The following is a 15,150-nucleotide window of genomic DNA, read 5'->3' on the forward strand; positions in this document are numbered from 1 at the left end:
CCAACCACCTAAGTAATTTCCATTTCTTTGTAATCTGTTTATTTTTTTCCAACCATAACTTGAAATTTTATTATTTTCGAAATAAAATATTAGTTTACTTTTGCAAAGAAAAAAACTATTATTTGTACTAGTTGTAGTCACATCTAATTTTGAGGTAGATTAAAAGTTGCTTAATTTGACTAGTTTTCAATTTTGTGAATTTTTATAAAAAAATTGTTATTTAATTACTTTTGTAATTTTGAATTATTTAGAGTACATTAAAGAATATAGAAACATTCCAACAATGAGACGCTATAAAATACAAATTGAGTGGTCAAATTGGAGACATATGAGTGGATGATGCATAATAACGAGAATAAGGGAAAGTATAAAAAGAAAAAAGAATTGATTTCTTTAATGCTACTATTTATATTAATTTTAGAAGTCTGTTTCCTACGAGCAATATAATTTATATTAGGTGGAAATTTTTTTTATATAAATGTCACGTAAGAAAAATTATATGGATGATACTATTTAGCAATATGTTTTATTTCGCAAACTAATTATCACGATAGATTTCAATTGATAATTAGCAATATGTTTTATTTCGGAAATTTAAATACGTATACTTCCATATATACATAAATCAAAACATAAACATAAATGAAGTTTGCACAAAAACGTATTTTCAAAAAAGTAGTAGAAGTCAATTACTTAATTTGTAAACATATTAACTTAGTTTACCTTTGAAGATATTTCCAACATTTCAAAACCAACATTGGTATTATGTGATTAGGTTAACAACATTTGAAATTAACGCGTTGTTAGGATTATTTTCCAACAGGGTGTCAATCTATAATTTAGAATGGACGAACACGAGTTGGCGTCTATTGTAAATGCGTTCATAGCATCCCAACGACAGTTGTTACTAATGTTGGAGCTCTTGAAGAACGATACGAAGAGGATAACGCACATCCCGTATGAAACTAGGCATAGGATTAGACAGTTAGCTTACTTTCGCATGATTCATGGGTCAGACCTTGTCTGTCGCCAAAGTACGAGAATGGACCGAAGATGTTTCGCCATTCTGTGTCACCTACTGAGGACCATTGCTGGACTAACGTCGACGGAAGTCGTCGATGTTGAGGAGATGGTAGCAATGTTCCTCCACATTCTTGCGCACGATGTGAAAAATCGTGTCATTCAACGAGAGTTCATGCGGTCGGGTGAGACAATTTCCCGCCATTTCAACATGGTCTTATTGGCTGTCATTCGACTTCATGAGGAGCTGTTGAAAAAACCACAACCAGTGCCTGATGAATGCACAGATCAAAGATGGAGGTGGTTTGAGGTACACATTTGTCTCGAACTACGTACTTCCAACACAACGACGTTAGTTCTTCTCAATAATTTTTAGTTATGCGGTGCAGAATTGCCTAGGTGCATTAGATGGCACGTACATAAAAGTAAACGTTCCAGCAAGTGACCGGGCTAGGTATAGAACACGCAAGGGGGAGGTGGCCACAAATGTACTTGGCGTGTGTGACACGAAAGGAGATTTTGTTTACGTACTTGCCGGTTGGGAAGGATCAGCTGCGGACTCACGCATCCTCCGTGATGCCCTTTCAAGACCTAATAGGCTTAAGGTGCCCAAGGGTAAGTAACAAGGGCATTGTACCTATGAATGGAATTTTAGAAGTAACAACTGCGACATTTTAATCGTGCATTGTGATTACAGGCTATTACTACTTGGTTGATGCCGGGTACCCAAATGCGGAGGGTTTCCTGGCACCATACAGAGGCCAACGCTATCACTTACAAGAATGGCGTGGCCCTGAAAATGCACCTTCAACGTCGAAAGAGTTCTTCAATATGAAACATTCTTCTGCTCGTAATGTAATCGAAAGAGCATTCGGTGTCTTGAAGGGTCGATGGGCGATACTGCGGGGAAAGTCATACTATCCTGTAGAAGTTCAATGTCGCACAATACTCGCATGTTGTCTCCTCCACAACCTTATCAATAGGGAGATGACGAACTTTGATATAGAAGACAACATAGATGAGGTTGATTCCACCCACGCGACTACTGCCGCGGATGACATACATTACATAGAGACGTCGAATGAGTGGAGTCAATGGAGGGACAACCTTGCAGAAGAAATGTTTACTGAATGGGAGTTGCGTAACCAATAGAAAAATTAAATGTTCCCCGTTCATTTTCATACTTAAGTAGTTCTGCCAATAAGTCTTATTTTGTCATAGTTTTTGTAACATGATTATTTTGAATGTATTGATTAACCAATTAACTTACTGCCAAACTGTTTTTCAGCAGGAGTTCATTGTACTATGAAATTAATCGTATGTATGTTATCTAATCATACGGAACTTAATGAAACTAATATGTTTTGCGTTTTACGTCTAGCATGACAAGTTCATCGAGACTACCTAAACATACTTGGACTAAAGAGGAAGAGGCAGGCCTCGTGGAGTGCCTCGTGGAGTTGGTCAATGCTGGTGGGTGGAGGTCCGACAATGGGACCTTTCGTCCCGGGTACTTAAATCAGCTGGCGAGAATGATGGCGTTCAAGATCCCAGGTTCTAATATCCATGCTTCAACCATCGATAATCGAATCAAATTGATGAAGAGAATGTTTCACGCACTTGCGGAGATGCGTGGCCCAAACTGTAGTGGTTTTGGGTGGAATGATGAAAAAAAATGCATCGTCGCTGAGAAAGAAGTCTTTGACGATTGGGTAAAGGTGCGTTACTAGATATTTGAACACTTGTTTGATTATTTGAATACATGGACTAATAATTTATTATTGCACTTATACAGAGTCATCCGGCGGCGAAAGGCCTCCTTAATAAGTCGTTTGTCCACTATGACGAACTGTCGTACGTGTTTGGCAAAGATCGTGCAACAGGAGGTCGGGCTGAGAGTTTTGCGGACATTGGGTCAAACGATCCTCCTGGGTATGACGCAGGAGCTGCTGATGCTATGCCAGATACGGACTTTCCGCCAATGTACAGTCCGGGATTGAACATGTCGCCTGATGATTTGATGGAAACAAGAACCGCTAGGGTCAGTGAACGTAGAAATGTTTCAAGCGGGTCTAAGCGGAAACGTCCAGGACATGCCACAGATAGTGGGGACATAGTTCGTACTGCCATTGAGTATGGAAATGAACAACTTCATCGCATTGCTGAATGGCCTATCCTACAACGTCAAGATGCTACCCAAACACGTCAAGAGATTGTTCGACATTTGGAGGCCATCCCTGAGCTCACATTGATGGATAGGTGTCGCTTAATGCGTATACTTATGCGTAACGTCGATGACATGAAAGCTTTCCTTGAAGTTCCCGACCATATGAAGTACCCGTACTGCAGCCTCATTCTTCAAGAAAACCAATGACTAGTTAGTTTGTTTTATTTGTATTAATGAAACTTTTCTTACTTGGACTATATGTTATTATTCTAACTTGTTATGTCTTATTATATAACGAACTTTAAATTCTGTTGAAGTTAATTAGTTTGTAGTTTCGTTTCGCTTTAAAATGTAATGGTATGAATTATTGTATTATCCTATTAATGTAGTGTTTTCGTTCAAGTTTCTTTTTTACAATATTTATAAGTTGGTAATACGTGGAAATAATTTGGTTTAAATACGCTAATGAATTTACGGATTTACGAATTAATTTTGGACGACATAACGTAAGAGAATTATATTTTCAAAACCTAGTTACAGAATTATGTTTAGATTATTCTAATTACATAATTGAATATTGATCATGAAAAAAAAAATTATATATTTTTTATTCTTATATTAACATTCCTTATTTAAAAAAAATAACATAAATCTAATTAACGTAATCTTTGCCCCAAACAAGTTTTATAATAATACTACAATCATAACTCTTCCTCCAAACACATTTTATAATAATACTATAATAATAATCTTTCCCCCAAACACATATTATAATAATACTACTATAATAATTCTTTCCCCAAACACATATTATTATAACACTACTATAATAATCCCTTTCCCAAACACATACTATTATAACACTACCAATAATAATTCTTCCTCCAAACACATATTATAATAACACTACCAATAATAATTCTTCCCCCAAACACATATTATCATAACACTATCAATAATAAATCTTCCCCCAAACACATATTATTATAATACTAGGATTATCATAATCCTAGGATTATAATAATCCTTTTCCCCCATAACTCTTTCCCTCCCCCAAACACACCCTTAGGAACTACAATGTTACCCTCAGATTCTTTATCGGCTATATTTTAGGAGAGTTTTTAAAAAAACAACACTGAAAAATAAAAGAAAATTTGTTGTTGAAATTTGATTTTAAACTTAAGAGGATGCTAATCACAATAATGATAAGAAATTGTGATGGAGTTAAAAGCATCTAAATTTTTTAGAAGTGTTTTTTAGGAACTAACCTAAACTAATTTAATTACAAAGATGGTGTTAGCCCCACAATCAATCAAGTGGGATTTGCTATCAAAAGAAAAAAAGACAATATTTATATTCAATGAGAGAGCAAAAGGCAAAAAAAGCCAACAACAGCTCCTTGCACATATTAGCATTTCAAGAAGAAAGAAAAAAAATGGTGGAATGAAGGGTTTTAGGGACCCATCATTCCAAACATACAGAAAAAAGTGGCAACCATTAGAGGCAATGATGGGGAGAGAGAAGTAAATTAATGGAATTTTCATATACAAAATCCCCACTTTTGCTTCAAACAGAACAGGACTTCTCAGCTTCCATTTCCATTTTTTTTTTCTTTTTCTCTCTTTTAAAACCCAAAACCACAATGCCCCTGATTTTCTGGCTTAATATTCGACGTGCTCGCCTTGATGTTTGTCTCTCCCATTTCCCTTCAAACGCCGACCACCCTCTTTTTCCCCTTCAAAACTTTCCCTTCATACATTTTATTACAGGGGTTTTCTAAATTGTCGTTTTTCTCTTCTTCAGTCAAAATCTTTTACCAAACCCACTTGGTTTTTTGCCTTCTTTTGGTTCTATTCACCGTGTTTTCACATTTTGAGGCTGAAAAATCAGATGGGTTTTCGCCTACTCTCCTGTTTATAGCTTCTTCAACCTCTTCAGTTTCATAACAATAGGGACAGGTATTTTCCATTCGACTTTCTTTCTTTCAGTTTTCTAGCTTTTCCCTCTATAACCCTTTATTTGGTTGCTGAGATGATTGGAAATGGGAAAGCAATTAGGCTTGTGGGTGTGAATTTGACTGTGCTATTTGGGGTTTTGAAAAAATTTCTCTTCAATTACTTTGAAGGATGCTGGGTTTTATTTTAGCTTTTTCGACGTTGTTAAGGAGTGTATTGACAGCTTTCAAGATTTTAGTGGTTTGCTTTAAGTTTTAATTATTCAGTATAGGTTGAGTCCAGGTGAAGATTCAGACAGAATGCGCTTTTTCAATACTTGGAATTCTAACCTTTGCTTATCTGTTTGGGGAGTTTTTTTTTTCTACTTCTCTGCTTGAATTATGGCAACGCACTTTCTGTTTTATGTTTATGATTGATTTGAATTTGGTATATGTTTAATGTATGAGACAGCAAGTCAACTATTCTTTAATTTATTGAATTGAATTGAGGATTCTGATTACTTGTAACCTGTCAAAGGGAATGCTGTCTCTCTCCTGCTAAAATAAATACTTTTGTTGTCTGTTCTGCTTTTCCTTTCAGGCTATATTGTAAAACTTTTAGGATTCTAAGGTTTCTAAAGTTAGTTTTGAAATTTTTATGAATGTTTTGCCTGCAAGTGGGAATATTACTTGATTCAATGATTTTTCATTTCTTCTTACTGGCTTCATTTGATTCCTGAATTTTTGGCTTTTTGAAATTTGATGGTTGCAGACTTAGTAGTTTGTGTTCCAATCTCATTTTCTGGACTGAAACCAAATCTTGTACAATGCCTATCTCACAAGAAACATCCAATTTTGATGAGATTTCTATGAAGCAGAGTTTGATTTTCTCTGATTGTCTCAAGGTACTCATTCGCCCTTTGCAAAGGTTTTCGAAAGTCTTCATCCATTACTTACCCCCTTTCTGCATTTGATTTTCAGGATTTAAAGAACCTGAGGGCGCAATTATACTCAGCAGCAGAGTATTTTGAACTCTCATACACAAATGATGACCAAAAACAGATGTGAGTTAGTTGAAAGGCTTTCAGAAAGAAGTAATCAGAGCTTTCCTTCTATTAGTATTAGTTCATTAGAGATTGAACTGGAAACAATATTTTTTTTTTTCTTCTGCAGAGTGGTAGAAACATTGAAAGATTATGCTGTTAAAGCTCTTGTGAATACTGTGGATCACTTAGGTTCTGTTACTTTTAAGGTTAATGATCTTTTGGATGAAAAGGTTGATGAAGTCTCTGGAACAGAGTTTAGGGTGTCATGCATTGAACAGGTAAGATCAAGATTCATTACTGTTGCAATTTAGATTACTTCTCCTTGCAAGTTGTTGGCAGAAAAAACAAAATGAACAAGCCATGAACGTCACATGGTTGAATATAGGTCCTCTAAAGTTCATAACTGTTAGCCGTAAAGAATGAGAGGAAGGTGATTAATTCTCATTTTCACAGAGCTAAGTGTTCTCCGAATGGTCACTTTTATGCCCTTTTGGCCTGGTTCATAAAGTGCTCCATCAACCCTCTAGAAACTAGCTTTTGTTGTTTGGTCAATCTTGTCTTTAAACACCATAGTCCAAGTTAGAGATATGTTAGGATTATTAGTAGAATTTTTATTTTTTAGTATGGTTAATAGAAAGATAGCTAGTAAGTTTGTTAAAGTTTTTAAGTAGAGGGAGTCTGTTGGGAGCAAGGTGGGAAGAATTGTGTAGGATTTCCTTTGGGAAATTTGGAGACTAGCCCTCTCGAAAGTCAATCTTATTTTATATTGTAGTTTATTCATTGATATTGCAATATAAATCTATCTTTTAGTGTTCGTGAGTATTCTAGTATCCCAACAGTTTCTTATTCGAACATTGTATTTTCCCTGCATCAATACATATGGCTTTTTGCGGATAGATTCACAAATTTATTGACATTGTTGTTATTTCTTTGACGGGGTTATTAGAGGCTAAGAACGTGTCAAGAGTATATCGATCATGAAGGGCATTCCCAACAATCCTTGGTGATAAATACACCAAAGTATCACAAGCGCTACATATTACCAGGCAAGTTTACCATCTGTTCCCCAAGACTTCAGTTTGTTTCTCTTGCATTATGAGATAACAAAAAAAATCTCGAGTTCTTTTGGTTCATAAAATTTGTCTGTCCAGTTGGGGAGACCATGAATGGGGGTACCCAAACTAAATCCAAGTACCAAGGGTGCAACCTAGATGATGAAGATGAGTGGCACCAATTTAGAAATGGTAAGCTGCTAAACCAACCATTTCTTGTGATTTCACTTCGGGGAATTTTCAAATGGAATTTCGCCATTTATTAATGTGATCGATTTCCTCTAGCCGTCCGAGCAACTATCAGAGAAACGCCACCATCCATTATAAGGTAAACACATTTTCTACCGATCTGCACCACAATTACTTGCTTGCATTTACATCTCTCCTTCTAGTGACCTGGGGATTAATGAATTCTGTCTCAACTTCGAATGTTTCTCGTGCAGTAAAGAAAATTCTCCTGTGCCTTCTCAACGAGCATCCCCGTCCCCGCAACCTAGAACATTCTCATTCACATCTACCATGCCCAAGAAGGAATTAGGTTCACATGCTCTTTCCCCTTCCATTTAGCTGCTAGTTCGCATGTTTTGTGTAGTTAAAATATTGCTTTTTAAGTCATAGCCTTATGTTTACCCCCATAAAATCCAATCATGATTGTTTCAAAGCAGATAAGCGATCAGTTTCACCACATCGGTTTCCACTTTTGCGTTCTGGTTCGCTCTCGAGTAGGCCAAAGACACAAGGCTCAAGTCGATCGACTACTCCCCACTCAAGTCGGCCAACCACTCCAAGTAATTCCAATGGCCAACGGCGGGTGTGTTCATTATGCTCTCCCTTCTTTAAAATTGCATATATGTTTTCCAAAAATATATAGTTTATGAGTAACTGAGACTGTTCAACGCACATTTTTCTTTCCTCCCAGTATCCTTCAGAACCTCGGAAATCAGCATCGATGCGAATACCAGCAGAAAGAGAAAGGGAAAGGGAAAGGGAAAAGGACAACAGCAAGGATGTTGAACAATATCCCAGCAAAAGCAAGCGCCTCTTAAAGGCCCTGCTTAGCCGACGCAAGTCGAAGAAAGACGACATGTTGTACACTTATTTGGATGAATACTAGTACAAGAGTTTCAAGAAAACAATGAACAGCAGTGGAATCAGCTGGTGCATGAGGGCTTCAAATTCAATTCTATAGAGATACCACTTTGTATTGAAACCATTTCTTTGTTACCATTATTGTAATTCCATATAGCAGTTTTCCTTCATCCCATGCTGAAATCATTTCTTTGTTGTTATTATTATTATTTTCTTTTTTTTTTTACTTCAAATTATAGTAATACAAGTGATATCATCGTGGTACATAAAACAGCGCCCTCTATTCTTCAATGTAAACTTCTTTTTTCCCTAGCTGCTTAATGCTTTGCTGTGTTAAATCCTCGATAACATAACCTAACTTAGATCAATTCTATACTATCAAGTTTGAATTAGAATCATGTTTATCATTTTGGGTAGTCGTAATGAGATTCAATTGATGGATCACAATTAATTGTAATAGATCTAAATAGAAACATAATTGAATTGCTTTTGATCACATTTAATTATAATTACAAATTTGTTACATCCTATTGTTATTATTATTGTTTGGTCCTAAGGATAATGGTAAAAGTAAAACGACAAATGACAAATTCATAATGCTTGTGTTGTTCATATAGTTGGTTCACGCAATTTTTCAACACAATCAAATTGTACTTTTTAGGGAAAAAATATATTTTTGATGTCTAGATTTTGGGTATATTTCTATTTAGTTCCCAAATTTCAAAATGTTACATGTTAGTTTTTAAGTTGACTTTGGTTTCAACATAGTCTTAAGTATCAAAATGTTACAATTTTACTCTTTAAGATTTAACTTTTGTTTTAGTTTGATCTTGGATTTCAAAATTTTATATTTTTAGCCTCAATTATTCAATAGTCACTTACAAACATGATGTCAATTTTATTAATTAATTTAAAAGGCATTTTTTAAAAATAACAAAATATTGAAACTATTAAATTAATTATGAAGAACGAATGGAATCAATTCTATAGTAGAGTTATTATTAAATTAATTAAAAAGTAAAATAGTGAAAAAGTAATTAATTATGAAGTAAAATTTTAATTTTAATTTAAAAAGTAAAAAATTAGTGAAATTTAATTAATTTTAATTCATTTAATTATTTTAAATACATCAACAATAAGGACAAAAAAAATTAGTATTTAGTAAAAATTAAAGTAAAAAATGTAATAATCAAAATCTATAAACCAAATTAAAACAAAATTAAAATATAACAAAGATTTTATACCACATATTTCATTGCAGTTGCAACTTGCAACAGATAGACAACTACAAAAGTAATCAACTGAAGCCCATAGGTTCAATTTTTCATTCCAAAAACACATGAAGACTTTCCAGTATTAAGATAGAGGAACAAAATCATCCATGCTAATTCGTTGTATATTTAACCATACCAGTAAATGCTCGAAACTAAATTTGGCATAAAAAAGAAAAAAGATATCAAGTAGTTATATGGTTGACTGTAAGGAGTAATAAAGGACAATTTGTTACTGAAAATGTTTATCTTGTTAGATCTCAATGCTCGAATGATGGGCGGAGAAAGAGCGTCACACTCGATCAAACAATGACAAAACATTGTGATAAAATTACAGGTCAGATGTAAATTAAAATCGGAGCTTCTTTAAGGAAATAAATGACACTGCATATATATTTGAGAGCCATGTAAATAGGTCAGTAAGGCTATCAGAATTCCACTTCGAGTCCGAAATCTTCGATTGTTTTTGTGGCAAGAGTAAGCACATCTACAAACGAACTGAATGATGCACGCAAAAACCTTGCTTCCACTGCCTCAAAGTGTCTACAAAATATGATGGAATGCAATAGCAGTACTAAGCTGTGAAGTACATTAAAAACTATGAATGCAAGGACCAAAAAAGAGGCTCACATTGAAAGTTTTCCATTAGAAATTGACATCGCCCTTTTCACCTTGTCTGGCTGTAACTGTTCATAGCACACATATCGAATCAGAAACAAGTTAACTTTGTAGGAACAACGTGAAGATTGATATCATCGAGAAGCACCTCTTTATCGACGATTAAAGCGTTATAGACAATTGAAGCTTTCTTCTCAGACTCATAATCGACTTCAAAGTCACTGCAGAGATCAAACCAGTTGGAATAAGAAGCAAATTACTTGTCCTGTCTCGAAGGTAATATAGAAGAGATGAAAGATCGCTAACAATGAGTGGAACTGCATATTTCCGATATATGATCCAAAACAGATGCTTATTTAAGGAAAGAAGCGATGAGCATTTTAGAAACAAGTAACAATTGTTGAACGCTGACAAGACAGAAAAAACAACTTTGGCTTCCAAAAACGACAGCAAAAGAAGAGAGATTTGGCTAGTTAAAAAGGTCCCCACCGTTCCAACAACCAAGAATTTGGTGGCAATTGACAATCAAAGAAAACAGAAGACGTAAGCAACAGAGAAATAGACACAGAGATTGAAAAGGTTCACTAATAGTGTTAGTTACATCAAAGGACAAAGGAGGAGAGCAGTTTTATTATAAGAGATAACTATCAAATTACAAATTACAACTTCTAGAAGTAGAGAGTTTGTATAGCACGCTCATATAAACCTAGAGTCAAAATTATAAATAACATAAATACAAACCTACTCGTGCATTCAAACAGTAAGCTTTCATGACACTACGCTGGCCACAAAATCCGGATAATTCAGCAAGAAAAAATTGAACTTTCAGGGTGAAAAAGAAAACCAAACAAAGGGTTGACAGGAGGAAGAACATCAGGATAATCGTCATCATTGTCTTACATTGTTTGTGGAGATTACAATGAACCAGAGAAAGAACTTAAGTGATTAATCACAGGAGAATCAATTTAAGATAAAGCTAAAGAGGCGAAGTTATAACCCAAGTGCTAACACGAAACATCTACGAATAAATCGATTTCAAAGCATATGCCATATAAGAAAAGGAAAACTTATAATTATATATTTATGGACTTAGAGAGAGAGAGAACAACCAGCTGAATTCCCATTTGGCCTCTCCATCAGAAGCGACGGAAGCTGTCGGAGTCATTGCTTAAATTCTAATGAAAAACAGCCAGATTTTCCCCTCAAATAACCTATGAAGTAAAGATAAGAATACAGAGAAGGTTGAGTTTATGGAAGGGTTTGACGAGCATGAAGAGCGCTTTGAAACTGACCGGCAGCGGCAAGTCAGAAGCGGGGGGAGGATGGTGGGCGGCGAGGGAGTGGAAGAAATGGGAAGAAGTTGAGACCGTGACTCGTTGAAAAAACGAAGATGACTGACTCGGATGTGAGAGAATGATTTTAGGGTTTATTCCTTTAGTTTTGTTAGAGTGAGGGGTAAATGATAAAATTGTTAAAATTATTTTGTTTATGTAGGTCGATTATAATATTTTAGGATGGTTTTAAATTGTAATTACATTATCCAACATTTATAGATATGAGGGATGGATCGAAAACTATGGACTTTAATATCACAAAATCCAAACTTATAAAGTCATTAATTTTTTACATACATGATCTTAATATTTCCTCTTCTCTGTAAATAATATCAATACACTAATTTTTTTTTTACAAATTAAAGGAAAAATCATAAAAATATAAACTAACTCGAAATCCATAAAAAAAAAATTATTTTGAGAACAAAATCGAAAAGAAAATTAGGAGAACAATCTTGTAGTTTCTAGTTGATATATTGTTTTTATGTTTTTTGGAATACATGTCAATCAAAATATTTCAATATAGATGTATATGCAGGTGAGGAAAAATTAGATTCGAAAGATATATAGTATGGTCACATTAAATATTGAAAACTTTCATAGGGTCAGATAGAATTTTAAATAGACGGATAGAAATAGAGGGAGGAGAAATTTCATTAGGGGTTTCCAAGACTATACAACAAAAACATTATGCTCAAATACTATGAAGTATGAACTAAGGTTCAATGGGCCTTTTTTTCTTCTTCTTTTTAAAAGACAGCCAACAAGGTAAGATTTATTAATATTGAAACGCTCTGACAATACGAAAAAACTACTGCCAAGAGGATATTGCAAATTTTATGAGGATGGTGTGTTTTGCACACAACATTTAAATTTAATAAATTTTAACTAAATCTACAATTTTGTTGCTGGACAATATTGCACAAGAATGGCTAGCAACACGATATTGCAAATTTTATGAAGACGGTGTATTTTGCAAACAATATTCAAATTTAGTAAATCTTAACTAAATCTGCTATTCTGTTGTTGGATAATATTGCACCAACTTCTCCCTAAAACAATGTCAAATATATATACAAAATTTTCAAATTTATTATATTTTAAATAATTTATTAAATAATACATAATATATATTTTAATAACAATTTGAATTTAAATTTTTGATCATTCTTCTGAAAATAATTTGAATTTCAACTTTGTTATATTTTAAACTCTTTACTAAACCTTTCTTGAATAATATATAATATATATTTTTAATAACTATTTGAATTTAAATGTTAAATTAGGTTTCTTGATTTTAATGCAAATTATAATTATCCATATTTTGGGTTGATTTTTGTTTTAAATAATTGCATTCTTGTGGAAATTATATAGATTTTTAAAAAATTATAGAAACAATTTTTTTCACTGTGACACTCTTCTCAAGTCTATGCTATTTTCATTTTATGATTGGCCTCCACGTCTTTGGTAAGCTTTATTGCTTGTGATTCGATGTTGGAGTTCAATCCGATGCTCATTTCATACAAAATGTTCTTTTTTTCTCGATCTTTTCATTCCTCAGATGGAATATTGAAGTTTTTACTGATGACTTAATGCTTTGTTTTGGTTTTCTCTCTAAATTTTAAGTCGTTGGTCTTTTAAAGTTTGAATTCCATCAATTTTGGACGTATCAAAAGGAAGAGATCGTTTTTCTGCTCGTATTTTCTCTTTGGTTTGTAGATTTAATAAATTTTTTATGTTGGGATATGTGTAGGTTTCAAAAAAGCAATTTATGAGAAGGAAACGTGAAGAAGAAAGAGAAAGAAGTAGAGAATGAAAAGAAGGTATGTTGTCTACGCTGTACTTCAAGTCATAAAATGTATTATATTTAGTAAATTCACAATATAACCTTGCTGAATAGGATAATATTGAAAAGTGAACAAGATAAACAAGAAAAATAGGACGAAGATGAAGAAGGACAAGGTGAAATAGACGTGAATGAAGAATGTAGTTAAGGGACGAAAGAAACAAGTGAAACAAATGAAAAATCAATAGATAATAGAAAGAGAAAGAATGATACGACAAAGTGAAAAAAGGTAACAGTCTATAACATATGATAAATAATGTAAAAGTCATATGGAATTTTGCTATTGTTCTTTTTATAACATAGGTCCATAGTGCTAATAAGGAAGAAAAGGCCAAAGAGGATAGAAGACGGGAAGGGAAAGCACCAATGACACAAGAAAAAACTCAGGTATGTGTGATATAGTACTTTGTATGTATGCATTATGTATACGTAAAATACAAAGTGTGTGGTTGTTGTTTGATATAAAATACATCGTATTTTGTGTAATTATGTTGTATTTGTGAATATATGTTGTCTATGATCCCATCTATTATATTCTGTAATATATTGTATCTGATTGATGTAAATTACAATGTATTTGTGTATTATGTTTGGAGTGTTATTCGTTGTGGAGTGGGATACTTTGAAGTGTAGTTAACTTATAAATTTTGTTTCTTGTTTTGTTTAATTGACTGATAGTTTTGCATTGCTTTGTATTTCAAATTATTTGTGAATATTTGTTGTCTACGACCCCATGTATTATGGAATGTGTTGAATCTATGTGATGAATTACAATGTATTTGGAGACAAAAATTGAAGCTCCAATCATTTGTGCAACTAATGGAAGGTTTGAAGGGAACGAATGGTTTGAAGAATTTTTTCGATGGAATCTACGGAACCGGAAGTTAGGGAACTTGGAATCTTTTCGACTTTGAAGAGTTTCAAGGGTTTCAAGGATGTTGTTCAATGACCTTCTTTCCCTTAAGGTTTGAATACCTTAGGTGTTTGAAAGGTTTGAAAGATGTGAAGAGATTGATAACGTTTGAATGCCCTTAACGTCCACGATTTGAAGAAAATGTGAAACGGTTGCGAAAGTATGTGGAGCTTTGATGGTGATAGGTCTTAATTTTCAGATTTTGGGGGAAAATGAAAATTTTGATAGGTATTAATTGTGTGTGGAAATTTGATTTAATTATTGGGTATTTGTGGTTTATTAGATAATTGTATTTATGATTCTAGTTTTAAACTTTGGCAGAGACATTTAAGACATTATTCGAACAATTTTCATTCCATATTTTTCTATTTTTCTATTTTATTGATTTAAATAAAATTTATCATTTATCCAAAATAAACCTCTCAAACTTAAATAAATATTTAAGGGCTGACAATAAGGATAGCAAAATAATAGAAGGTTTACTTTGGATAAATGACAAATTTTTATTTAAATTGGTAAAATAGCAAAATCAGAAAATATGGAAAACTAATTGTTAGAATAATGTCCTAAATGCCCCTACCTAACTGAAAAAATTGAATCTAAATACAATTATTCAAGAAACTACAAATACCCTATAATTAAAATCAAACTTTCATCTTGCAGAAACTATTGGAGCTTCATCTTGCAGAAACTATTGGAGCTTCTAGCTCATCAGCTTCAAAATTTTCAAAGTATTTGGATTTTCTTCTTGTTAGCTCCTTTGACAAAAAACTTTGGGATTTTCGTCTTGCTACTTCTTCCCCCTGATTTCTTCCTCTCTAAACCCTTCTCAAATCACTCCCGTACCATCCTCCAATCCTT

General features: G+C 33.5%; 3 protein-coding genes across 5 annotated transcripts; 2 read left to right on the top strand and 1 right to left on the bottom strand.

Annotated features, from left to right (window-relative positions):
* The first annotated feature begins 1,042 nt into the window (after positions 1-1,042).
* Positions 1,043-2,428, top strand: LOC127150001 (uncharacterized). The gene is made up of 5 exons (XM_051086628.1): positions 1,043-1,330; positions 1,410-1,461; positions 1,567-1,635; positions 1,718-1,821; positions 2,402-2,428. The coding sequence occupies exons 1-5, from the start codon at positions 1,043-1,045 to the stop codon at positions 2,426-2,428; spliced, it is 540 nt and encodes a 179-aa protein (XP_050942585.1).
* A 2,176-nt stretch (positions 2,429-4,604) lies between these two features.
* Positions 4,605-8,619, top strand: LOC103504145 (protein ABIL2). 2 transcript variants are annotated; one of them, XM_008468616.3, is made up of 10 exons: positions 4,605-5,145; positions 5,893-6,025; positions 6,102-6,184; positions 6,294-6,444; positions 7,113-7,212; positions 7,318-7,410; positions 7,504-7,546; positions 7,662-7,756; positions 7,884-8,029; positions 8,138-8,619. In XM_008468616.3, exons 2-10 carry the CDS (start codon positions 5,948-5,950, stop codon positions 8,330-8,332), a joined length of 984 nt encoding a protein of 327 aa, XP_008466838.1. In that variant the 5' UTR covers positions 4,605-5,145; positions 5,893-5,947; the 3' UTR covers positions 8,333-8,619. The 2 variants fall into 2 exon arrangements, with proteins under 2 accessions (XP_008466838.1, XP_050942835.1); XM_051086878.1 differs by lacking the exon at positions 4,605-5,145 and adding an exon at positions 5,159-5,424.
* A 1,174-nt stretch (positions 8,620-9,793) lies between these two features.
* Positions 9,794-11,732, bottom strand: LOC103504146 (uncharacterized). Of its 2 annotated transcripts, XM_008468619.3 has the most exons (5): positions 11,489-11,732; positions 11,306-11,407; positions 10,345-10,417; positions 10,209-10,264; positions 9,794-10,121 (listed from the first exon to the last, which is right to left on the bottom strand). In XM_008468619.3, the coding sequence occupies exons 2-5, from the start codon at positions 11,359-11,361 to the stop codon at positions 10,007-10,009; spliced, it is 300 nt and encodes a 99-aa protein (XP_008466841.1). In that variant the 5' UTR covers positions 11,362-11,407; positions 11,489-11,732; the 3' UTR covers positions 9,794-10,006. The 2 variants fall into 2 exon arrangements, with proteins under 2 accessions (XP_008466841.1, XP_008466840.1); XM_008468618.3 differs by having other exon boundaries at positions 11,306-11,654.
* Between the last annotated feature and the right edge of the window lie 3,418 nt (positions 11,733-15,150).

The sequence above is a fragment of the Cucumis melo genome, chromosome 6 (assembly GCF_025177605.1).
Source record: "Cucumis melo cultivar AY chromosome 6, USDA_Cmelo_AY_1.0, whole genome shotgun sequence".
NCBI classification, from domain to species: domain Eukaryota; kingdom Viridiplantae; phylum Streptophyta; class Magnoliopsida; order Cucurbitales; family Cucurbitaceae; genus Cucumis; species Cucumis melo.